General features: G+C 53.4%; 10 protein-coding genes across 10 annotated transcripts; 7 read left to right on the plus strand and 3 right to left on the minus strand.

The window, feature by feature from the left end:
* Window positions 1-562: 562 nt before the first annotated feature.
* Window positions 563-2,191, plus strand: CGGC5_v005687 (putative transporter; the record flags this gene model as incomplete). Its single annotated transcript, XM_032024228.1, has 2 exons — window positions 563-766; window positions 857-2,191. 2 exons carry the CDS (start codon window positions 563-565, stop codon window positions 2,189-2,191), a joined length of 1,539 nt encoding a protein of 512 aa, XP_031879113.1.
* A 319-nt stretch (window positions 2,192-2,510) lies between these two features.
* On the minus strand, window positions 2,511-3,041 carry ywbE (Uncharacterized protein; the record flags this gene model as incomplete). Its single annotated transcript, XM_032024229.1, has 1 exon — window positions 2,511-3,041. One exon carries the CDS (start codon window positions 3,039-3,041, stop codon window positions 2,511-2,513), a length of 531 nt encoding a protein of 176 aa, XP_031879116.1.
* Window positions 3,042-4,929: 1,888 nt separating this feature from the next.
* CGGC5_v005689 (Heterokaryon incompatibility protein 6, OR allele) lies at window positions 4,930-5,784 on the minus strand (the record flags this gene model as incomplete). Its single annotated transcript, XM_032024230.1, has 1 exon — window positions 4,930-5,784. One exon carries the CDS (start codon window positions 5,782-5,784, stop codon window positions 4,930-4,932), a length of 855 nt encoding a protein of 284 aa, XP_031879117.1.
* A 1,334-nt stretch (window positions 5,785-7,118) lies between these two features.
* CGGC5_v005690 (uncharacterized protein) lies at window positions 7,119-8,771 on the plus strand (the record flags this gene model as incomplete). Its single annotated transcript, XM_032024231.1, has 1 exon — window positions 7,119-8,771. The coding sequence occupies one exon, from the start codon at window positions 7,119-7,121 to the stop codon at window positions 8,769-8,771; it is 1,653 nt and encodes a 550-aa protein (XP_031879091.1).
* Window positions 8,772-11,028: 2,257 nt separating this feature from the next.
* ctxA-3 (Cholera enterotoxin subunit A) lies at window positions 11,029-11,550 on the plus strand (the record flags this gene model as incomplete). Its single annotated transcript, XM_032024232.1, has 1 exon — window positions 11,029-11,550. The coding sequence occupies one exon, from the start codon at window positions 11,029-11,031 to the stop codon at window positions 11,548-11,550; it is 522 nt and encodes a 173-aa protein (XP_031879092.1).
* Window positions 11,551-12,026: 476 nt separating this feature from the next.
* CGGC5_v005692 (Pantothenate transporter liz1) lies at window positions 12,027-13,651 on the minus strand (the record flags this gene model as incomplete). The annotated part of the gene is made up of 3 exons (XM_032024233.1): window positions 12,027-12,898; window positions 12,977-13,218; window positions 13,287-13,651. The coding sequence occupies 3 exons, from the start codon at window positions 13,649-13,651 to the stop codon at window positions 12,027-12,029; spliced, it is 1,479 nt and encodes a 492-aa protein (XP_031879063.1).
* Window positions 13,652-15,001: 1,350 nt separating this feature from the next.
* On the plus strand, window positions 15,002-16,310 carry CGGC5_v005693 (putative alpha-ketoglutarate-dependent sulfonate dioxygenase; the record flags this gene model as incomplete). Its single annotated transcript, XM_032024234.1, has 3 exons — window positions 15,002-15,445; window positions 15,511-16,052; window positions 16,109-16,310. The coding sequence occupies 3 exons, from the start codon at window positions 15,002-15,004 to the stop codon at window positions 16,308-16,310; spliced, it is 1,188 nt and encodes a 395-aa protein (XP_031879064.1).
* A 671-nt stretch (window positions 16,311-16,981) lies between these two features.
* CGGC5_v005694 (uncharacterized protein) lies at window positions 16,982-18,151 on the plus strand (the record flags this gene model as incomplete). Its single annotated transcript, XM_032024236.1, has 1 exon — window positions 16,982-18,151. The coding sequence occupies one exon, from the start codon at window positions 16,982-16,984 to the stop codon at window positions 18,149-18,151; it is 1,170 nt and encodes a 389-aa protein (XP_031879051.1).
* Window positions 18,152-19,056: 905 nt separating this feature from the next.
* Window positions 19,057-20,739, plus strand: EXO5 (Exonuclease V; the record flags this gene model as incomplete). The annotated part of the gene is made up of 2 exons (XM_032024237.1): window positions 19,057-19,414; window positions 19,475-20,739. 2 exons carry the CDS (start codon window positions 19,057-19,059, stop codon window positions 20,737-20,739), a joined length of 1,623 nt encoding a protein of 540 aa, XP_031879050.1.
* Window positions 20,740-21,427: 688 nt separating this feature from the next.
* On the plus strand, window positions 21,428-22,239 carry CGGC5_v005696 (putative acetyltransferase; the record flags this gene model as incomplete). The annotated part of the gene is made up of 3 exons (XM_032024238.1): window positions 21,428-21,528; window positions 21,582-21,818; window positions 21,870-22,239. 3 exons carry the CDS (start codon window positions 21,428-21,430, stop codon window positions 22,237-22,239), a joined length of 708 nt encoding a protein of 235 aa, XP_031879049.1.
* Window positions 22,240-23,216: the final 977 nt, after the last annotated feature.

Below are 23,216 nucleotides of genomic sequence, written 5' to 3' on the forward strand. Positions count from 1 at the left end.
GCCCAGCCGGTATCAACGCGGCTCTCTGTTTCTTTTTGCCGGCCTGTCAGGCCCATTCAACGTCTGCCTCTTTCATCTCCAAGCCATATGCGCAGCGTGGTAACGTCGCATCCTCGGTTCGGATATTCACCGACTCTAGAGTGGAACGACTTTTTCCTCTTCCTCGTCGGGGGTAGTGCTCTATTCAGCGGAGTCTAGCGGTGCTCGTCTCTGGCGTCCAGTCGCTTGCTTATCTCCTGCCCCGCGGCCCTCCCCCGCCCCTCCGGTTCGCGGTGGTGGTTGGTCGGGTCACAGCGACCGCGTGGTTCGCGTCGGGGATCATCGGCCATCGGCAGACAAGACCGCAGATAAGGCCCCTCATCCTAATTTTTTCCCTCTCGCCGCGGGAAGAACAGGCAAGCAGCAGCCCCCCCCGGTTACCGCGCGTGCGACCGTACGTTGAATGGCCGGGCTCTTCAAAAGGGCGGCGGCTGCACCTCGGGCGGGGGAAGCATCCAGCTCGCGACCGCACCGCGCAGACGACGCTCACGAGAGAACGAGGTTGCTCGAAGCTGACGACGATATGGGCTCGACTCCGGATGATGCGCCGCAGGGCGTGGACCAGCAGCAACAGCAGCAGCAGCATGTCGACACCGCGATGGCGAAGAAGATTCTGTGGAAGATTGACCGCACTGTCATCCCGCTGCTTTTCGTCACGTACATGCTCAACTTTATGGATAAGACCATCCTGTCGAGCGCGAGTGTGTTTGGACTGAGAGATGATACTGTGAGTAGTTGCAACTTTCCCTGAAGACGTCCTGGCCAAGATGGGCGAGAGGTGATGAAATGAACATGTTTGCTGATGCGTCCGCGATAGCATCTGAAAGGCCAGAACTACAGCTGGGTCTCGAGCATCTTCTACTTTGGCTACTTCGCCTGGACCTACCCCACGACGCTGCTCATCGCCCGTCTCCCCGTCGCAAAGTACATGACCGCCAACACTTTCTTCTGGGGCGCCGTCGTCGCCGTCACCGCCGCCTGCAAGAACTATGGCGGCCTGCTCACCGTGCGTTTCCTCCTCGGCGTCGCCGAGGCCACCATCACCCCGGCCTTCATGTTCCTCACATCCACCTGGTACACCCGCGACGAGATCCCGACCCGCACCGGCATCTGGTTCGCCGGCAACTCCGTCGGCGGCCTCGTTGCCTCGCTGCTCGCCTTCGGCGTCGGCCACATCGACGACAAGATCGGCCCCTGGCGCTGGATGTACATCATCCTTGGCGTCGTCACATTCGTCTGGGCGTTCGTGCTGTGGCTGTGGCTGCCCGACACCATCTCCTCCGCACGCTTCTTGACGCCCGAGGAGCGGCAGTACGCCGGCGACCGCGTTGTGATCGCGGGCACTGGCCGCACAGAGAAGACGCACTGGAAGTGGGACCAGATGCGCGAGTGTCTTATCGATCCCAAGACGTGGCTCATCTTCGGCCTCGAGCTGATCTCACAGATCCCCAACGGCGGCACGCAGAACTTCGCCAACCTCGTCATCAAGTCCTTCGGCTTCACGAGTCTGCAGTCGACGCTGATCAACATCCCGTACTCGCTCCTCTCGGCGGGCATGATTGCCGGCACAGGCTGGGTCGCGGGTCGCTTCCGCAAGATGAACTGCATCCTCATCGCGCTGATCGTGCTCCCCTGCATCACGGGCGCGGCTATCATCTACTCGCGCGAGCACGTGAGCAACGGCGTCCAGCTGTTTGCGTACTTCCTCCTCTCGCCCGGCCCGGCGGCGATGCCGCTTGCGATGTCGCTCGTGCAGGCCAACTACCGTGGTGTGACGAAGAAGATGACGATGTCGGCGCTGCTGTTCCTGGCGTACTGCGCGGGCAACATCGCCGGGCCGCAGTTCTTCAAGGCCAGCGAGGAGCCGCATTACAACACCGCCTTCCGGACCATCATGATCTGCTACTCGCTCGTGGTGGTGCTTGCCCTCTGCCTGCGGTTCTACCTGCAGTGGATCAACGCCAAGCGCACGAGGGAGGAGGGTTTTGAGGGCAGTGCTGGAGGAGCTGGTGCTGTTGGTGGCGGGAAGGTGATGCAGGCTGATGGCAACGCGAATGATGTGGCGGACATGGTTGACCGGGTGGAGCTGCGGCCCGAGGATTATGAGGACGTGACTGACTGGAAGACTGCTGGATTCAGATATAGATTGTAGTTGCCTTCGCGGTATTTTGGCGACAGCTTTGCATCCTGCGTGGTAGAAAGTGGTGCTGGTGATGAGTGTAGCTAGACTTTGTGCCTAGAGATCCCTTCCAGCGAAGACAAAATCATCCTTCGAGGACTCCAATCTTGGCCGCTCAATGTCACCATGAAAGTGCTGTCGATCTGCAGTTGAGGTTGTTCGCATGTCCTACGTGGTTGCCTTGAGTACTGAGTAGGCACCAGCGTCGGAGTGCTTGTCGTTGGGTGAGACTGTGGTACCCGAGCTAGCAGCGTCACCACCAGGCGTGCAAAGCCGAGGCAGATTAGACTTCTCAGTCGAAATGGCTGGCGACGTGATGCTCAACCGCGGCCGCATCCCCTTCAAACGTGCCGCACACAGGACAGGTGACGATCTCAGAGGGCACCCCCGCTGCCGTCTCCTCGCTTTTAGGAGCAGCAGCAGCCTGCGTAGCACCTCCGCGACCGCCTTTCTTTTGCTTCGCGGGCCGAATATACGCATCCAGTCCGACCTGCGCCGAGGGCAATTCAGCGTCCTGCTCCTGCCGCCTGCCCTGCCGGCCCCGCGGTCCTCGCCTGTCTCCGAAGGCGGGCCCAGCTTCGCCGGACAACTCCTGCTGCTGGTCGGCAGATGATGTCCCGGCCTGCTGGGGTCCCGCATGCGACTGTACGCGTCCCACGCGACCGTCGGAGAGGCGCACCTTGATCCCGCGCGGGTGGTTGCCGCGCGTCAGGACATCCTGGACGGTTCCCGAGACGGTGCGGCCCGTGGGCTGGTCGGCCTTGAGCACGATGTTGACGCTGGCGCCGCGGACGACGGTTGCTATTGTGGGAACCCTGCTCATCTTCAAGAGTGCGCGTCTCATGCCACCTAAAGTTGCGAGACAATGCCTGTGGCGACGTCGTTGTGAGATGGATAATTGTGAGTGCGGATGGTTGATGTGTAGGGAGCAAGTGAACGAAAATTGTTTGCTGTGGCGCATTGAAGGTGGTCCGTGCACATTTCGCGATGTCATCGGCTGTGGCAGCCTGGCGGATCTGCTGATTGGTCCCCATGTTTATGCAAGTGTGATCCAGATAGAGATGCGATCATGAGTTGAAGATGGCACGGGGAAATTGCATGGACAGTTGTGAACTCCCCTTTTGCCTTGAAATCTCCGTACTCACAGTGACTTAGGCCCTATTGATATGAGAAATCTCAACATTAGCTGTCAAACTTGGAGCGTCTCTATGTAGGTATTGGGGTGGCTGGCTACCTTGGCAAAGAATGAAAACTGCGTTTCTTGCGTTAGGAGCCTTTCATGTGTACCAAGCACTGCCTTGGTAGGTACTAGTTGGGCGTGATTAGGCTTTCTGGACTATGGTGCTATTGGTGGTATCTTGTTTCAGTCTCCTCTCCATCTTGTCATCTTACCACCCGGTAATATTTTCCCACTCGCTGTACCACTTCTGATCTTCCCCAGCTCCGGTCACTCCCGTATTCTATTTTTCAGTTTGTCATCTTCTAGTCTAACTTCCCCTCTACCATAGTCCATCAATTACTCGACATCTCGGTCGGTTTCATGTCCTTATCTGACAACCAACTACTCCTTCAACATCAAATGGTCGTCATCACGTTGTGTCACGACTTACTTCTCATCTATCTGATTTGCCATTTGTTGGGGAAAGGCAATCAGCTCAAAGCTGGTTATCTAAGAACTCCCATGCACTGCAAAAACCGAAACGTACTTTGATATGATATTGTGTTCAAAAATTTGCTTCCTGTGCATATGTGGTTTTAAAGTACGACAATGGGCTCCAAATTCAACCCGAGTTCAGCAATTTCCCCATCCATCAGTCCGTGCACATAAGAGTCTCCTATGAAGCGGAACCTTCTTGTCGAGCAAGGATTTTCATTATTATGCTGATCATCCGGTAAAGCTCGCAATACGTAGAACACAGGGCCCCCAACCAAGAACACAACACAATCGCCGGGCATAGTCATTGTTGGGACCAGACTCATCATGCCTGTCGAGGTGATTGCCATCTTTCGAAAATTTACGGAAGGACTCGTGCGGGTTAGGAGGTCTCTTTTGGTGTCTAGAGTTGTCTCTAGGTTGGTGACTCTATCGAATACCTCGTCAACGAAACTCATTCGCAATAGATAGGGGTGGTGTGCAAGTATGGTCTTTGAGAAAGCCTTTTCGGTTGTTTCGCCGGTGAGTCCATAGACCGGGGGAAGCTCACGAACAAGTTTCGCATAAGCCCGCAATCTTTCAAACATCTCTTCATCACAGGTGGGGATTCCAGTATCTTCTGATCCACACGGAGAGATGCATGTGACGACATCGACAATCGCCCCGAAGACGGTCAGGGTTCCAACAATTGAATCAATGGACCAGGGATAAGTTGAAAACGAAAACCAGCGAGATGCATCGTAACTTATCGTCCCATCTTTCGACTTTGCCAGTTTGTATGTGACCCCATAGCTTCCAAAGCGCGGCAGCCACCCAGGCCAGGAGCTCTTAGTGTTAGAGTGCAGCAGATGATTGTCTTCTTCATCAGCGTCTCCATGGAATAGAAAGTCTAGGTTGTTATTCCGGAGGATATGTGCTACCACAGCATCCATGTATACATCACGGACTGCTTTTTGGTAGTGAGGTATTATGTCTCCTGTCCTGATGTCGGAGCACGCGCCGAGGAGACTGTAAACCCTATCGCGTGGGTCGAGACAGTTGCTTCTGTTGAAATCGGTCAGGAGGTCCAACAGGCTGAGTCTGGGCTTGTACTGCTGAGCAAATCGACCCGACGCAGATCCTCCCTGGGTCTCAATTCCAACAGGTTCAATATGCTCGACCACTTGTACTTCCACTCCAGATCCTCCGGTTTCAGTGGAAATGCGCCTCTAGAGACCACCCCATAGACGATTTCGAATAGCACATGGTAGTCCATGTCAACCAGTCCACGTAAGAAGCGGACTCGTTTCGCTAGGACGAATTCTTGCAGTACCCACAGGCGTCGCCACCATGGACTATTTAGTAGGAAGTCCATTCGACCCAGTCGAGACATGATTGTGAAAGACTCCAGAATGTCTAGGTAGACATTTTCTTTGTGTGAATCATCTGACACTGCCAGCTGTTCGCAGAGCCTGGTCATTTCTGCGTATTCGACGGCGGCCTCTTCAGTTTGTTCTCCAAGCCAGACAATGACCTCTTGAGCAGAGCTGTAAATCGAAGACATGCGAAGTACCTGAGCGTTGCGCTCTTCTAAATCTTCCTGGTTGATGCAAATAGCGTCGATCCACAATTTGGAGTGATTCATTTCGGGGTGCCCAGTTGCGAACGTCCGGAGAAACCCTTCCAAGTTGAGAGTGATCCTCAATGGTTGCCCGTTTAGGAGGATCATCTTTGTCCGTATGGGGTCGCCCCAAGTGTATGAAAGGGCGAGGAAGTCGCTACTATCAAGGCGTTCTTGTGTCATTGTAAACTCGACAATGCCGCGTTCGTGATTGAAAGACTCGAGTTGAACGAGGCGAATATCGTTCGATCCTAGTGGAGCGTACTCAAATCTGGCTTGGCGACATTGGCCGGATATCCTGGTTTGGGACATATTGATGAACTGCAGGACTAGCCAGGTTGTTATTGTGGTGTTGTCGAAATGCAAGTTTGGTGTACGGTTACATGAATAATTGTGATGTAGTCGTGGTTTGCAGAGAGAAAGGTGAAAATAATTTCAGCATAAGTTCTATCCGTAAAATCGTCGGAAGCAAATTCCACTTAAATTCAGTAGTGCGGCGCAGTTGACCAGAGCCAACGCATCAGCGGGCGGCACATGGTGGCATCTTAGTGGTTGATAGAAATATGATGCATGCCAACGGCAGCCAAGAGGACCAGATACACGAGATCTATGCGGGGCGGTCCATTTGGAATTTCGCAGCCTGATGTCGCCGTGCCGTCGCTCAAAATCTGCATGCTTCCATTCAGTGCCTAAATCTTCCGACATGCGATGTCTGCGTCAACACGGCCGAGCTTGCTGCTGTTGGACTCGCAAGCAATCTTCCTCAATTCGCCGAGCTTGGTGTCAAGCTCTTTCGGCTTGCAGGCGAAACCTACGAGCCTGGCTCTACCGCTCAATATGAGGCATTGAGGGACTAGGCCAGGAGCGTTCAGGAGTTAGCGGGGAGAACGCGAATGGTCTGCGAGAGCTCAGACTCTTCGCGAATGGATGAACTCCATCGGATAGCAGCAAAATGCGACGATGCTGGTGCTAGTCTTACCAAAATACTCACGAAGCTAGAGTTCGATGCCAGCAAAGAGAACAAAGGGTACGAAAAGGCATGGAGAAGCGTCGCATAGGCGCTTCAGAGTGTAGTGCATGAGATAACATCAAGAAATCTGAGGAGACTCTAAAAAGCGTCTGGAATGAACTTCAGGTATACATTGCTACAGTCGCCTTATCCCTTTAGGTGCGGAAAGTGGCTCAAAAATTTGGCCCCATAATTTCTGTACAGTACAACGCTCGCTAATAGTTGTACCTTTTAAGTAGTAGGTACGCTAGGGATCAGTTAGCGTATACACCCTATATATACAGCGATCATATCGCTAAATCCACAGCGAGCTTAGCGGAGATCTCGCTAAACAGGCCGCTAGAACTGAAAGTACCTGTACACAAGCCGCTAAAAGGGTGTTAATCGATTGGCTACGAGAGTTTTGAGCCATTTTCCGCACCTAATGGGATAAGGGGTATCCTCCCGCTCGTTCTTGTGAGTAGTTGCGGCTAACTACATATTGTCGAGCCCACCAAGGATCCCTGCAGCAGCTACCGCGCTTACCAGGGTACGGACGTTGGATCCTGTATATTTAAACAAGAAGATGGCTGCACTCTCGGCGACCAACCACAACACCATTTCTCTCCTTCCCCACCGATTGTCTTGGCAGCATCTAATGGCAACTCCTCACCAAGATTCAACCCCGGCGGAACCGGGCACCATCGTGGAATTTCTTGCTGGGCTTCCAATAGAGCTTTCCGGGGCCATCTTCGCGCATCTGCCCAATTCCGACCTCAAGAAATTGCGCTTGGCATCTAGACGGTTTTCCAAAGTCGTCACCCCTCATCTCAGCTTTAAGCGTGTTTTTATATCAGCAAGCAACCACAATATCCAAGTCTTCAGGAATATTGCAAATCATGAGACGTTTCGCCATGACGTTCGTGAGATTGTCTGGGACGATGCACGCTTTATGGTTTCCCTGGAGGAGGAATCAGGTTACCACAGTGGATACGGATATGACGCTGCGGACTCGGACTCCGAGGATACGCCTGTGCCAGAGGGAGTTCCCTTGTGGTTCGTTACAGCATGTCGGGAGAACATAGACTATCTGCGAAAATGGCGAGGAAGGGACGTCGAAACACTGCCGCAGCACGTCGAAACCGCACAACAGCTTGCTGCCCAGTTCCCTCTCGACGTAGCTTACGAATACTATCGAAAGTTGGTCTATGATCAGGAAGAGGTTCTCGCTACTGCGGCTGATAGTGCCGCCTTTAAATGGGCTCTAGCCGAGAAACGGTTTCCCAATCTACGGAGAGTTATAATCACGCCTGCTGCTCATGGTATCCTCTTCTTCCCTCAGTATCCTACGCCTATGATCCGTGCATTCCCATACGGCTTCAATTACCCCCTTCCTCGCAGCTGGCCTACGCCGCCACTCGGGGCCAGAATCCCCTGCGAAAGCTGGGTAGATGAAGCCATCAAGGACAAATGGCGCGGCTTTCGTATTGTCACTTATCTTCTCGCCCAGCAAGAGTACGCAACCGTCCCAGAGGTGGTCATTGATGGCAATCAGATCAATTCGGGGCTTACATGTGAGATTTTCTCAACGCAAGAGCCATGTGAAGAGTACAAAAACCTCGCTGCTCTAGTGCGGAAACCTGGTTTCTCGATGCTCAAGCTTAGCATTATGGTGGGCATGCACGCCGAACAGAATTATGCTTCCTTTCGCAACGGTCGCTTGAGGCAGCTTCTGACCGCCGACTTGGAGTCCTTCGCCCTGGAGACCGACGAAGTCACGAACCTGAGCTTTTCCCGACCCTGGCCTCCGGAGAATCCCGTCGACCACTTCACACCACTACGCTCCATCTTTCCTGTCGAAGCATGGACGCACCTAAGACATTTTGGACTGTCTCGATTCTTGGTCAAAGAGAACGACCTTCTCGACCTTCTCGGAGCGCTTCCAGATACACTCCGCTCGGTGGAGCTCAGCTTTCTGTGGTTCGTGAGAAACAGTGGCGGGTACAGAAGCGTACTTTTTCGTATCCGCGACGACCTCGGATGGCGAAGCCGATCCGTGAGGCCCCGGGTCATCATCCGAGATGACAAGAAGCTTACATTGCCCGGACGAGGAATCCACATGGATAAAGAGGTCATGAGGTTTCTTTACGACAGCGGTGAAAACCCTTATCCGGACGATCCGCGCATGCGTACGGTTTTGGAAGGCGTGGGCACGGTGAGGGACGTATTCGAGCCCAGATTCGAGCGGCCTTTCGCCACACGAGAAGAGTTGATAAGAGTGGGCATTCAGAAGGGATGGGGTGCAGATTGAGAACTAGTTGATACCAAGAACTCGCAGTCATGCCATCCTGGATCGGAGTCGGTGTCGAAACACCGGCAGCGGTGATTGTGACAGGAGTCGGATTCGTCGTTGGAGACGCTGGCAAACCAACGCACACGAATACATCTGCCAGCGGCCTGGTGTAGTTGGTCTTAACTGCAGGATTCCACGAGTAAAAGTCATCTAAGGCGATTCCGTTAGAGTCAGCGATCGCCCAACACCCGTTGCCACTGGCGACCTTGTAGAACTTGTTACAGTTCGAGACCGTGCCGTCCTGCATCGGCGTCGCAATAATGGTTCCAATAGAATTTACAGTCTGCTTGAGATCTGTTGCGACATTATGCGAGGAGACATTTTGCGCAATCAACAACGGCCCGTCCAGGATATTCATATGGATGCTGTACGGGCACACCTTCTCCGAAACCAAAGTCTAGATATCCTGACTGGTAGAGATCCTGCGGACTATAACAACTCACTATTGGGGCCTGACACGAACAAGCCACTCTCCGGAAATGAGACATCCTGTCAGTAATCAAGGACACGAACTCACGTCTTGGTTGACTACCACGCTTTGGAGGGAAACTGCGGCCAAAGATCAAAATACAATGGCACACGGAGCATCGTACGACGCCTCTCATCGACTTTGATTTTCTAACAAAATGTATCCCTGCTCGGTTGTTTCAATTGAGCGGCGCCTGGATGTATTCGGTGCCATCATCGAAGGATTTCACGCATTCCGGCAATGGAACCCGAAGAGGCAGTCGGCGTCCAGTCTTCGGAAAGGTGCTTTACATATTAAGGGGTTGGACGCGACTCCTAGACGACCTCCCTCAGGTTTACGAACTTACTGGTGAGACTACCAGGAAAGTGCTGTCAAGCACCGTGCTTGCGGCCAAACCAAAAGGAGAGGACCGTCCTACAGACGATGTTATTGATAGAGCTGCGGATTCCGATCGGAACCTGATTGCCCTCATAAGTCTATCTACTCTATCACGAAGAGTCGCAGTCACCTCAGGCGGTTCGATAAGTCTTGTTCCAAACACGACCATACGTGGTGATGTGATCGTTTTCCTAGTCGGAGGCTCTGTGTTATAAGTAGCACGGCCACTCATAGATGGCGATGATAACAGCGGGACTCTAGCACTCTAGCTCCAACGAAAAAGTACAGATTCATAGGACAAGCTTACGTACATGGCTTAATGAACGGAGAAGTTACTGATTATAGGTTAAATCTTCAGCGGATGGCTTTTTTAAAAAACAACCCTGCTAGAACGGCAAGAAGAGGTCAATTACGCGCGCCTAACGATGGCCGCGATGGCTTCATTTGTGCGCGGCGTTGAAGTTATGCAATTATTGTGAGAATGAATGAGTACTGCCTAGATGTATCTCTCACACTGCCCGGATAGATTTCTCACACTGCCCGAATAGCAAGACTCAACAGATCTCACTGACAGAACGCTTTCGCCGGGCTTAAGGATGCTGGCCTTCTCTGCTAGCTCTTAGCTTTGTTAGCGAACCACGACAGGGCACGATTAGCCCCCGCGTACGAAAAGTTTTGAACTTGTAATGGCTGACATCGAAAGCTCGGTGGTCCCGTTGAATGATTACGGCATCACCGAAAAAGCCCGCCCGTAAGTTCGGTGACACCGCTGGATCGGGCTACGTGGAAAGTGCCACATCGGCCTGTTCATTCTCACGATGACGAAGCGATGCAATGGAAGCTGCCATTTGAATTCAGACATAAGTTAACGCAAATTATGAAAGACTCTCCCTTGGGCTGTTTCCAAAACAATAGAAAAAGGGAAGACAAAGGGATGTGAAGTGTCGGGAAGACTGGGCCTATTCATGTTGAAAATTAAACTTTTTCTGCTTTTTTTCCCGCCCCTCCTTAAAAGGTGATCAAATAAAATTGCAAAACAATGCAAGCAAAGTGGCCCATATCTGAAAGTCACTTTCTGATTGATTTTTGTTGCTTGTTCTGATTTGCTTATTATACCCTTACTACAAATACTTTTATGCTTTTTTTGCCGCACTCCTTTCCATCTCTTAGCAGCCTCCCAGCTTTTACTCACTCTCGACTTAACCACTCTGCTCCACTGTGTTGATCCTCTTCGGCCAAATGTTTGGACAACGCCCGCTCCTTCTCCTCTTTTTGGGGGCCCATTTGTGGTGTCTTCTTTGTCATGCAGCGCCTCTCCTAGTGTTCCACGTCTATCGTGGCGATACAAGATCGCCCGAGGAAATTAAAATGCTTGGGGGGTTTCTCCCCAAGGGTCAAGCAAGCTTTGGGCTTCAAACCCAAGACACCAGCCTCTTCAACCACATGAAGGGTACCCATAGCATCGGGAGCCGGGATGAAGACGGATACGTCTCAACCAGTTCCAGCGAGTCCGTGGCGGCTGTCTTTGTGTTAGGGAAGCCTTCCGCCTACGTTTACAAGATCCATGTTACTCCGAACCTGATCGATACTGTTGGGACTCTTGGCAAGTACAGCGAATTCGACGAAGAAAGCGAATGGGCGGCCTTAGGGGGTATCAAATATGAACAGATCGTTTCGTGGAGGCCGTTGAATGGCAGAAAGCTCGGAACTACGACCAAGAACAAGGACTATGACAAAGCAAAGTATGGGTTGGCGGTCAATGGTGGTGTGCAATACCAGCTGGCTGGCTTCCCTCCAAACCACGAGGCTTGGGACGAAGAGCCCTGGAAAGACCACAAGCCTTCGAAGCGCCACATCGGAAAAAGGCCAGGATCGGTCTTGATTTCCTGAAGATATGTCTGGTCAGGTCGTTGAAGCTGATTTATGCTAAGCATCCTCCGCTTGACAGCCCGCGCTCAGGCGCCCTGCCATCACGACAGCCCTCTGACGGGCGTGCTAGCACTGCGTAGACCTCTGCGGGTTAGCTTGAAGTTGAGACCACCACTTTGGAGAAGCCTCCTCTTAGAGAGAAACCTGTTCTCCTTGGATGAGTCCAGTTGATTCGACTGTGCAGCCTAGCTATCCTGCCTCTGTGGCGCTTTACGACTATCTAAATATTTACATATAGTTATACCCCCATGGTTTTATAATCTTTTATCACCAGCTAGGTTCTGCATTACAGAGGTCTACTGCAAACACGTTATGCATTCCTCGAATTTGCTTAATGGTATCGTGGAACAATGCCCGCGTATGTTGCTGAAACAATCCGCACTTCGATCTTTTGCTATTGACTGCAACGTCTTGCCTTGTGATAATTCAACCCAATTTCAAGCCGCAACCGCCAATACCTTCTTTCCCAGCTCCTTCCGATGAAGATACCGAATCAAGAACGACGTCCCAATGAGCCCGACACTTAGCGCCACCATCGTGGGGTATCCCCTCGGGTATTGCGGCGCCTGCACCTGCTGCCAGATGAGCAGCGGCAGCCATGCCTGGAACACGTAGGCCATCTGATTCATGGACCCCGTCACTAGCGCGCGCTCTTCATTGTCATCTTTGCAGATCTCATGCGCCCATGCAAAGGTCAATCCGCTGATACCGCCCCCAAAACCTGCCAAAAGGAAGCATCCCCACTTCCACGCGATCGGGATATCCCACGCCGTGAGACTCGAGTAGATGACAATCTGCACCAGACCCGAGAACACAATCGGCGGCCACCGCGCGCCCTTGAAGACCGTATCCGACGACCATGCGTATATCAGCGTCGTGACGACCACGATGGCGGATGTGATGGTCGGGTATGTGTTGACCTCCTTAACGCTGTAACCCGCGCCCTTGAGCCAGAGCTGGAAGCCCGGCTGGCCGAGGAGGCCGCAGCCGTTGTTGAAGAAGATGTATAGCGCCGTGAGAGTGTATAGGTGCCAGCTGGTGAAGATTTTCTTAAGCTTTGCTTTCGTGAAGGGTTGGCGGTTAGCGCGGCCCTCGAGTTGCATCCGTTTTTGGGCGAGCGCGATGTCGTCGTCGCTGAGGTACCACGCCTTGGCGATCTCGGGGACGTCCGGGAGGAGGAAGAAGCCGGCGAGGGCGATGGGGAGGGAGATGACGGTGTCGACGATAAAGAGCCATTGCCAGCCCTTCCAGCCGTGAACGCCGTCGAGGTTGTAGACGGCTGCCATGAGGTAACCGCTGAACATTGATCCTTGAAGGGAGGGTTAGTATGAGTACAACCTGGCCTCGCGGAGGTATGAATGACAGATGGAAGGAAAACATGGCTTACCTATGCTGCCACTAGCGTGGAAGATGCAGGATCGTTTGGCTAGTTCATCTTTACGATACCATGAGCCGATGATGTACTGCATGCCGGGGTAGAACGTGCTCTCGGCGAGGCCGATGAAGAAGCGGAGGACGTAGAGCTGGGTGGTGTTTGTGCACTTGATCATGAGGATGGTGAGGACAGCCCAAGTTGTTTCGCAAGCGGGTATCCAGATTGAGGGGCGGACACGGGTGAGGAGCAGATTGCTGTGCTTTCGTGTTAGCCACATCTCTCAGACACCAGATGTCCACGATCTAAAGTATAGGCAACTGACCTTGGAATTTCCCCAAGAACATATCCCACAGTCCAACAAGTTTGCATATAGTTCAACTCATTGCCAAAAAGCTGCATGTCCTCCTTCATACCAGACACGAAGGCGTTGTTGATGTTGATCTGGTCCAGGTTCTTGATGAAGTACCCGAGCGATGCCATGGTGAGGATGATGGCATCGAGCTTGAACATGAACTTGCGCTCCTCGGGAGACTTGTCCAGGGTATCCCAGACATACGACTTCCATGTGAGCTTGGGCTTCTCCTCGACGAGATGCCCCGCGGCGGAGTCGGCGTCGACGGAGGTCGGGGATTTGCTCCGTGGCGAGTCGACAGCGGCCGTCTTCTCATTGACCTCGGTGACTGCCATTGTGAACGAATGGGCTCCGGAGCCGGGACAACGACGATTGAAGCAAAGACAATGCACGATGCTCGTCAGGATCGACAGTAGTCTAGACCAAGTACCACATTGACAGCAAGCGCATCGCGCTTTATACATGCAAACCAACATCCCATCGGATGTGAATTTTCTTTCGATGTAGGGGTCTTATCGGAGCAACATCGGCCAAGTTCGCGGCGGCAAGGCCAAAAACTGGGCTTTTCCCGCTGACGATGATTCTGGATACAATGGCGTGCTGCTGCCGTTTGGTACCCGTGGCGGGCAACATCCGACAACATCCCGCCAAGATAAAGCGAGGTGGGATTGCTCAAGGCAAAATATGGCTCATCGTGGCGGTTCCTCATGTAACTGTGTGAAAGATTTCTTCCCTTCAAGAACCCTCTTCACCTCTTTCGTTTTCCCCGATGCTAAGTTGGCTAATCTATCCGTACGAGGCACCAAGACTAAGCACAAATCGCCCAGCCTTGGACGTCGGGAGATCACCGCCTGGCACCTTGGTTTCTTGGAGACTCTCTCACAAGTCCAAAGGATAGCTCCAACGGAGCGGAGATAAGGAGACCACCCAAGCTGACAGCATCTTGTCAAACAAGACGGGTTAGCCCACGCCTATTTAGCTTCCGAAGCGCATCCAAATGCTGAGTTGGGCGCTGGCGATCGCGTCACAAAGGGTCTGGCCTGCCGTTGGTCCACAAGCACACAATCGGGCCCTTGTATCGCGCAACCCCCACTTGCGCGGCAAGCTGACAACCCCGGATCCGCGACATATCCCCAACGTCCAATTCGGCCGCGCGGGGGAGCAGCTGAGAGGGACGCCCCACACTCGTCGTTGCCGTTATTTCACAACACCATCTCGGGGAGTGTTGTATCTCGGTGTTGCAGAGAACATGCTGTTGGTTGGTTTGTATGGCGTGCTGCGCCAAAGGATTTGGCTCGCGAGTCGTTTCCCGAGATCCGTGACTCGAGTGGTTCGATCTCGCCCAGAGGTCCCTGGATTCGTCACTGTTGATGCAGATTGAGCCATAGATAAGTCGTCTGAATGGCCGTCGACCCCGCGATTATTGGTAATAATAGCTTGATTGGTGAGCATTTGCTGGCGCTGTGATGCTTGCATATGGTGATCATATCATTGGAGGGATGTTTGGGACATAACGTTGTTTGTCCAGTATAAAGGAAGGCTGTTGCAGTTTTGAAGGACATTTATGACAGCAGCTCGTCCCTTCTCTGCCAAGATTCCATCATCTTACCAACAGATTAAACAACATCTATATCCAAATCGTTTCCCGTCCGAATCAAGATCTCCTCAAGACTCCACGCGCAATCATGGTTCCCGCCCCCATTGATCCAGCCATCACCGATGTGGCGGAGCCGCGGAAGGACACCCTCGGCCTCCCCGAGCCCGCAAAGGCAAGATTGACAAAGGCCGGCGTGGACCTCTCCAACGGCTACCCGTACCGCCCCTCAAGACCCCTCTTCCTACAGGATGCCATCAACATCCGCAACAAGGAGCGCGAATACATCGACGCTGGCGCTCGTGCCGACAAGTCCAAGAAGAACCTGCTCGGCGCCGCGACGAAGGTCACTGACTTGACGACGCATATCGGTACCGAAATCGAGGGTTTGCAACTCAAGGACCTCACCCCTGAGCAAAAAGATGAGCTCGCGCTCTTGATTGCCGAGCGCAGTGTTGTCTTCTTCAGGGATCAGGATCTCTCACCTCAGCAGCAGAAAGAGCTCGGTGAATGGTTTGGAGAGGTTGAAGTCCATGTCAGTAATCTTCAAACCCATGTTACTCAAGTCGATGCTTGCTGACAAAATTCGCCATCACACAGCCCCAAGTCCCGCAAGTCCCCGGCGTCCTCGGCGCCTCCGTCATCTGGCCGGCCCTGTGGGCCACCGAGCGCCCGGCCAACTTCCGCAACCCGGGCGGCGCCTCCCGCTGGCACACCGACCTCGTCCACGAGCGCCAGCCCGCGGGCGTCACGCATCTGCACAACGATACCGTCCCGCCCATCGGTGGTGATACGCTGTGGGCGAGCGGATACGCTGCGTATGAGAAGTTGTCGCCCGACTTCCGCAAGATCATCGATGGCCGCTACGCCGTGTACAAGTCCGCGCACGCATATCTCGACCGCGACAACCAGGAGGCCGGGCCAAAGCACATTGAGCGCGCACACCCGCTTGTCAGGGTGCACCCCGCAACTGGGTGGAAGGCGCTGTGGGTGAACCGCGCGATGACGGATCGCATTGTCGGGCTGGACAAGGCGGAGAGCGATGTGATTTTGGGATATCTGTTCGATGTGTACGAGCAGAATGTGGATATCCAGGTGCGGTTCAAGTGGACGCCGAACACTAGTGCCCTTTGGGACAACAGGTTAGTTGATGGTTGACAAGAATGATGGTGAAGAGTATGAGCTGACGATTTTACAGGATCACCATTCACAACGCCAGCTGGGATTACGAGGGCAAGCACCCGCGCCACGGCACCCGTGTGACTTCTCTCGCGGAGAAGCCGTACTTTGATGCGAATGCGCCTACTAGGAGGCAGGCACTGGGGGTACTGGGTGACGATGAGAAGGAGGCACTGGGGATTGATGGCACTACAAGAGGGCTGAAGGACTTTTCTCTATAGCGAGCTAGCTTGTGTCCCAACATCACCGCCTCAGCGGAGCTATAAATACAAGCCAAGCCTTACACTTCAACTCACTTTCTAACTTCCCAGTCTTGAACTCAACATCATCCTCACAACACCCCTAGAGGTTCACCATCTGCGGCATATCATCCCGCCTCATATTATCCTTTTTATTTTCTCACGGCAACACGTTCTCTCCGCAAAGTAGAGAGCAATCACCATATGCACCTTCTTAGTTCTTGACTCCTCGAAAATCTCCTGAAGTGAAACTCATTTCACCCACCGAAGGATTCACCTTCCCTCCGCCAAACGAACCCACCCGTCCGATGTTCACCATCTGAAATCGGCTCCAGCCGTACCCGAGTCTCCTCCAAACAAAACATCAACTCGACAACGGCGAAAGTATTGCAAGAGATCTTTTCTTTCGTTTTCAACATATTCAAGAATAATCCAAGACCGCATCGCTCTTACCTTTAGGTTATTCAATTCTCAGTTCTCGTCGGCAATCTATTCATCCTCGTTGCAAACACAACACACATCTTTCGTTGATAACTTCACCACGATAACGCCTTCCTCTGGAGCTGATCATAGAAGCAACCCCACGAACTTCACCCTAGCCAGCTATCTCCGAAACGGCATTAGCATATTCACAATCCTCCTGGGCCACAAACATGAATAACCAACAAACAGGCATGGCGGCGCCTGCGCATGCCAGGTACCGCTATCAGAAGAAACCGTACCACCTTCCCTACCAGATTAAGTACCTCAAACTGGCAATTCGAATCTTCAACTCAGACATTCACGACATTCTCTCGTCCCGACAAGAGAAGACCATGGTCATTGATGACCTCTCCAAAGAATTGACGAATAGCGAGAAGAGAGGACCATCCGGAGATTGCCACAATAACCGCACAGTCTCGTTGGCTCGACAAATGCAGAAAGGAGACAAGGTCGTTGTGAAATGGCAGGTGTGCTCTGCTATTCTGAGGTTCCAGATGAACCTTCCCGAAACCTGGCTGAACCATCCGACTTTCAGGCAGTGCTATGCGGGAGCGAGCTACCTCATCAATTGCATCACTGGCGTGAACACCTACTCACAGGAGGGGTTGCAGAGAGCGACGTATGGTGCTCAGTCTGCCGGGCCTCAACATAACGACAACTCTAGAAGTGGGAATGATGATGCGCGAACAGGTCCTCAGCCGAGTCTTGAAAAAACAATTGGGCCGAGGCAGGCCGTTCAAGACGACTCTGGAAAGAGAAAAGCGCCGGAGACCTCCTCTTGGTCTGCTGAATCTGGCGGTTGTACGGCGTCAGGAAGACAAATATTCGTCACACATGGTCCAGGGCAGAAGAAAAGACGCGCCGACAGGGATGCATCAACCGCCACACTCCAAGGCCACGTTGAGGTCATCGAAATCAACTCGGACGACGAAGACGTCAAGCCAGCGATCAAGAGACAACGCAAAGACGCCCATCATGGTCGCCAAGAGAACACTGATCCTCATGTCAATAACAACATTGGTCAGATCAATGCTGCCGAGGCTCAGCACGAAGTCGAGCGCCAAATCAGTACAGAGACGAACGCTGCCAATATGCAAAAGACAATCACGGAGCTGCGCAAGATAATGCAGTTCCTGCCAAATATCGCGGCTAGTGAGAGCAAGACTTTTCGCAAGGGCATATTAAGTCCTTTTATTACCAAGATCCAGTCCCACAGCTGGAACGATCTTGTCCGGTGGGCTGATCAGCTGGTTGTTGCTAAGGGAAGGGATTCTCGCCAGTTTGTGGCGGAAGAGCTCCGGGAGGCGCTCGCGGCGCGCGTCAAAGACCTGAGTGCATGAATTAAACGACCCGATGAGAAGCTAGGGATGTTGGTTGAGATGGGAGAAAGGAGTTTTGCAGGAAACCGATCTCCCCAAGGAGGATTAATTAATCGAGGAAGGAGATGTGATGGGGTTCGGGTTCAACAATGGATAGAGATTTTTGGACTTTGCTTTTATCGCAAGGATACGCACCGCGGAAAATCCTTATTAATTATTTGACATATCGCGACAGAGAGAAACTCGGGTGTTTCGGCGTTCAGGAGTTCTGGTTTCTCATAGACCTAGGGAAAGCATTTGCAGCTTCACATTAGAATCATGGTTAATTCGAACCAAAAGAAGATGACAGCGAATATGATACTTTCAATAGAATATTATGCAGAATCAAAAACAGTCTTTGAATAGAATGCACGCAATTGCCATTCCTATCTTTCATTTCTATCTCTCATTTCTACTGCTTCGACACCTAACGCAAGTCCTAATTAAGGGTGTGGTCTTATTGTAGACAAGCTCTCAGAGGACGTTCCTACTAAATGTCGCACAAATTGCATTTAAGGGTCTCGGCCATTCATAACACCATGGGTTTCTCAAAGACTTCAAAGCGGGCTTGCAATTGAGACGGACTTTTCAAATTCGTCTCGTGTGTTTTTTACGTGAGGTGTTCAGTGGATGGCAGTGCTGCCTGTTCGTGGTGCAGGGGCTCCCAGGCACCAGCGAGCCCAAGCGCCCAATCACAGGCGGCGAAGTTCCGCTTACAGCATCTGCAAGCACTAAAGCGCATCCACGCCGTCACCTCCCATCGCCACTTCCTCCAACGCGTTTCTCGTGTTTTTAGCGGCGATCTCCCCGCTGAGTCGTGACGCCTTCACCAGAAGGACCTCACATCGCCCCACCAAGCACCGACATGACTCCAAAGTCGCACAACAATGGCAACATCGCTCTCGCTTGACTCTGACGACGAATATGGCTACGATCTCACTCTTGAAGACGAATCTCTGCTAAGCCAGCTCATCACCGAAGCTCCCAACCCCGCCTCAGCACCACCACCACCTGCTGCAGTCGCCGGCCTTGCAGAAGACCTGGGCATCGACACCGTCGCCGAGGAGGAGTTCCGTCTGAACGATGCTCCTTCCAATGCCCTCTCTTACGAGTCGTCTGCTACGGCCAAGGCGCCACTACGGTCTCCTCGCAGTCGCCGCAGAGCTGCGTTTGGCACCGACAGCAGGAAGCACAGGGCTGGTACCCCGCCGTCGAATGGCAACGGCGTCGTCAACTACCCGGATCGTGAGTTCGCCGCATGGAAAGGACCGTTAATCGGAAACTGACTGACTGGGAAGCGTCTAGTGAGCAAAGCTCTTTCCAAAAGCGAATCCTCGCGCCCGCCCTCCAAACCGAAGACCACTCCCCCACCAGAACCTGACAATGACACCCGATCGCCCCTCGTACGATTTCGATCCTACCCGCGAAAGCCATTCACCGTCACCGACCTGACAGCCGGCGCGTGGTGCGAGCTGCAATACTTCTACACCCTAACACGCCTGCCCTTCGGCCGCAAGACACGCACCGCGGCGATGAAGCAGGGCACCAAGGTGCACCAGGACCTTGAGGACGAAGTCCACACCACCGTCCGCGTCGAGATCGCGAGCAAAGAGGACGGCTTTGGTCTGCGCATGTGGAATCTCATTCAAGGCCTGCGAACGCTCCGTGAAACGGGCATGACCCGCGAGCTCGAGGTATGGGGCTTCGCGGACGGCAATCTCGTCAACGGCGTCATTGACGGCCTGAGCTTCGAGAACCCGGACCCGGAGTTTGAGGAGCAGCTGAGCCAGGAGTCGGAGGGCCAGAGCCAGGCGAGCATCACCGACTACTTCCCGTCGAAGAGTGCGGGCAAGGAGAAGATCCCGCAGATTTACTTGACGGACGTCAAGACGCGGGGATCCATGAAGGCGCCTAACAGCCCCGCGCTGCTGCGCCCCGCAAAGGTGCAGTTGTTTCTCTACCAACGGTTCCTGTCAGAGATGGCGGCGGACAAGTTGGATTATCTGAGAATCTTCAGGCGGTATAATCTGGACCCAGATGTGCCGTTCTCGGATTCGTTTATCGCACAGATTGGCAGCTTGCACGACGAGCTGTTCTTCGACGTCAACTCATCACCAGATGGCGACTACGTTCCACCATCATCTGATGCGGCAAATGGCGGTACGGACGTGGATGGAGCCACAAGTCAGACGCCAGATTTTATCAAGTACAGATCGCTCCGCGAACTCCTCCCACTTCTCAGATCTGAGTTGAAGGAGACTTTCGCTCACGGTGCGGACTCCGTTGGTAGACTACTCGCCGTAGAGTACAGATACCGCGGCGATGGCTCCCTCATCGACAGCCAGGTGTTCCCGATGGACGACCGCGCGCTGAACCTCTACCTGGGCAGCACGCTGGAGTGGTGGCGCGCAGACCGAGAGCCGCGGGGCGTGCAGATCGAGGAGGCGTACAAGTGCCGCATGTGCGAGTTTGCGGATGACTGCACGTGGCGGTCAGCCATGGATGAGGAGAGGCTGCAAGCTTCCAGACAGCGGCTGGCGAGTCGCAGGAAAACTGCTGCTAGCGGGTGAGACGCGTCAGGCGGGTTTGCTAGACACTCATGGGCATTTTGGGGCTTTGCGAGGCGCTGGGTACAATGATTCTATACATACTTCTCCTAGATGGATATGAGCATACGAGTTACGGCCTCATTGGTCACTAGACATGACAAACTTACCCAATACTAATAGGGCTATGCACACGCGTCGTTTCACCCGTGACCCGGTAACCGGCATGCAGACCCAGGCGGGATATGTATTCCGGGAGAAACGGGTGCCAGGAAGACTGAATCTAGTGTTTCTCGGGCCGCTTCGCCGTACCGGGACCACGGTCTCAGCCTCCACCGCGTCGACATTGTGCTCCGCAACCCACGCTGTGTAGCCCGATATTTACCCATACCGACCACTCAGGATTCGCCGTGATAATTATCGGGAGAAATGCCAGGACCCACCCAGGATGCTCCCGCCTTTGCGAGTTCCCAAGCTGGAGCCATCCGTCGGAGTCTCCGCATCAACCGCCACTTACACACAACACCAACGACTCTTTGACTTCAGGACACGATATACTTCATCGTTGTCTTTCTTATAATCGCCCATAACAGCAGTCTCATTTGTTTCTCTTCTACAGCTTCATCTCACCGTCGTCACTTCTTTGCACCGTCTCAATCACCTTCCCGCCGGCCAATTCAAAACACCAACCCAACAACACGGCGAACCAAAAATGGCAAAGTCCCAGAAAGACCCCGAAATCATCGCGGTAGCCCGCACTCTCCAGAACACGCCTTGGTGCGAGGAGTACGAGAAGATGGTTTCTGGGATGATGTACGCGCTATTTCTAGAAATACCTCGTTGCCCATTACTAACCGCAACAAAAGGTACAACCCCGTCGACCCGATCCTAGTCGACGGTCGCCACCAAGGTCGCTGCCTCGCGCGTGACTTCAACGAGATCGACCACCGCAAGCACACCGCCGACGAGGTGGCCCAGCTCAAAACGGAGACGCTGGCCAAGATGGTCGGTAAGCTTGGCGCGGGCACGTTTGTCGAGGCGCCGTTCATTGTGGACTACGGATGTAACGTCATCTTTGGCAAGAACTGCTTTGCCAACTTCAAGTATGTTGCCTTCTTCTTGTGATGCGGAGCAGCACCTGACACACACCACAGCATGACCATCCTCGACGTCTCCCTCGTCACAATCGGCGACCGCGTGCAGTTCGGCCCCAACGTGAGCATCTACACCGCCGGCCACGACACCTCAGTGCTCTCGCGCATCAAGTTCGTCGAGTACGGGCTGCCCGTCACCATCGAGGACGACTGCTGGATCGGCGGGGGTGTGACTATTATGCCGGGTGTGACGATCGGGCGCGGCACGACGGTGGGCAGCGGCGCCGTGGTCACGAAGAGCTTGCCTGCGTACAGTGTGGCGGTGGGCAGCCCAGCGAGGGTGATTAAGAAGTTGCAGACGGTGGAGGAGGAGATGGCGGATCCGGAGAACAAGTATAGGGAGCTGAAGGGGAATTTGGTTGAGAGTTAGCGGGTGGTCTGTTCAAGGTTGAGGTTGGGGGGTAGGAGAGTATGGCTAGCTAACTGCGCAAAAGATATCCAAGCAAATAGCTGAAATACATGATTATTCCAGCTCAGATCAATAAGATCCGCCTCTTTCTTCTCCGAATCCTCCCACCATTCCTCAGGGCCAGCCTTGCCTGAAGCTCCGGGGTCATACTCTTCAAAGACCCAAGGTTGTTCACCATTGCCCTGGCCTGTCCCGGACTCATCATCTGTGTACCGCCCTTTCTTCACCTCCACACGGTCCGCTTCCCGACCCCCAATCAAATCATCCCCGTCTTTCGCATCAAAGGGCGGCACTCGCTCAAAGGCCCAATACGTCCCCAACAACATGTCCTTCTCGCCCTTCTTTGGATGCACCGCACCCACGTAGAGGGGATCAATGAGATCATGCAGGCCCTCGCGCAGTGCCAGATACCGGTTGAAGAGGCGGATGTGCAGCGCGTCGATGGCGCGGACGTGTGTAGCGAGGTGTTCGCGTGTTACAGGATGTCCTTACAGCTGTCCCAGTGCGAGCTGAGATTCTGGCGGAAGGCGGCGAGTTCGGTTTGGAAGTCGTCGTGGAGGACTTTTGCGTGGGCGAGGGCCTGGGCGTAAGTTGGCTTGTGGGAGGCTATTATGTCTGCTTTGGGGGTGGTTTGTTTGATTTGCGATGGGTTCTGGGTGAGTGGAAAGATGGATTTGTCTTCTCGGATAAGCTGTTGGAAATTGGTTATGTTAAGAGTTAGAAAGTTCTACTCGTGGAAAAGAGCGGCTATTAATACGGCTCGGCTCCAATATTCGAGTTAATTGTTTTAAGGCTTTGTTCTGCATCGATTGACTTGGTTCTTCTCAATGCAAATGAACAGGAGCCTGGAAGGTAGAATCAATTTTTCCCTCGAAACTCACCTACTCCTTGCAATTTCACGAGAAATATTCAATGTTCTTTGTTCCATCACAAATTGT

The sequence above is a fragment of the Colletotrichum fructicola genome (genome assembly GCF_000319635.2).
Source record: "Colletotrichum fructicola Nara gc5 chromosome Unknown KSG_Nara_v1_contig03, whole genome shotgun sequence".
In the NCBI taxonomy this organism is placed as follows: domain Eukaryota; kingdom Fungi; phylum Ascomycota; class Sordariomycetes; order Glomerellales; family Glomerellaceae; genus Colletotrichum; species Colletotrichum fructicola.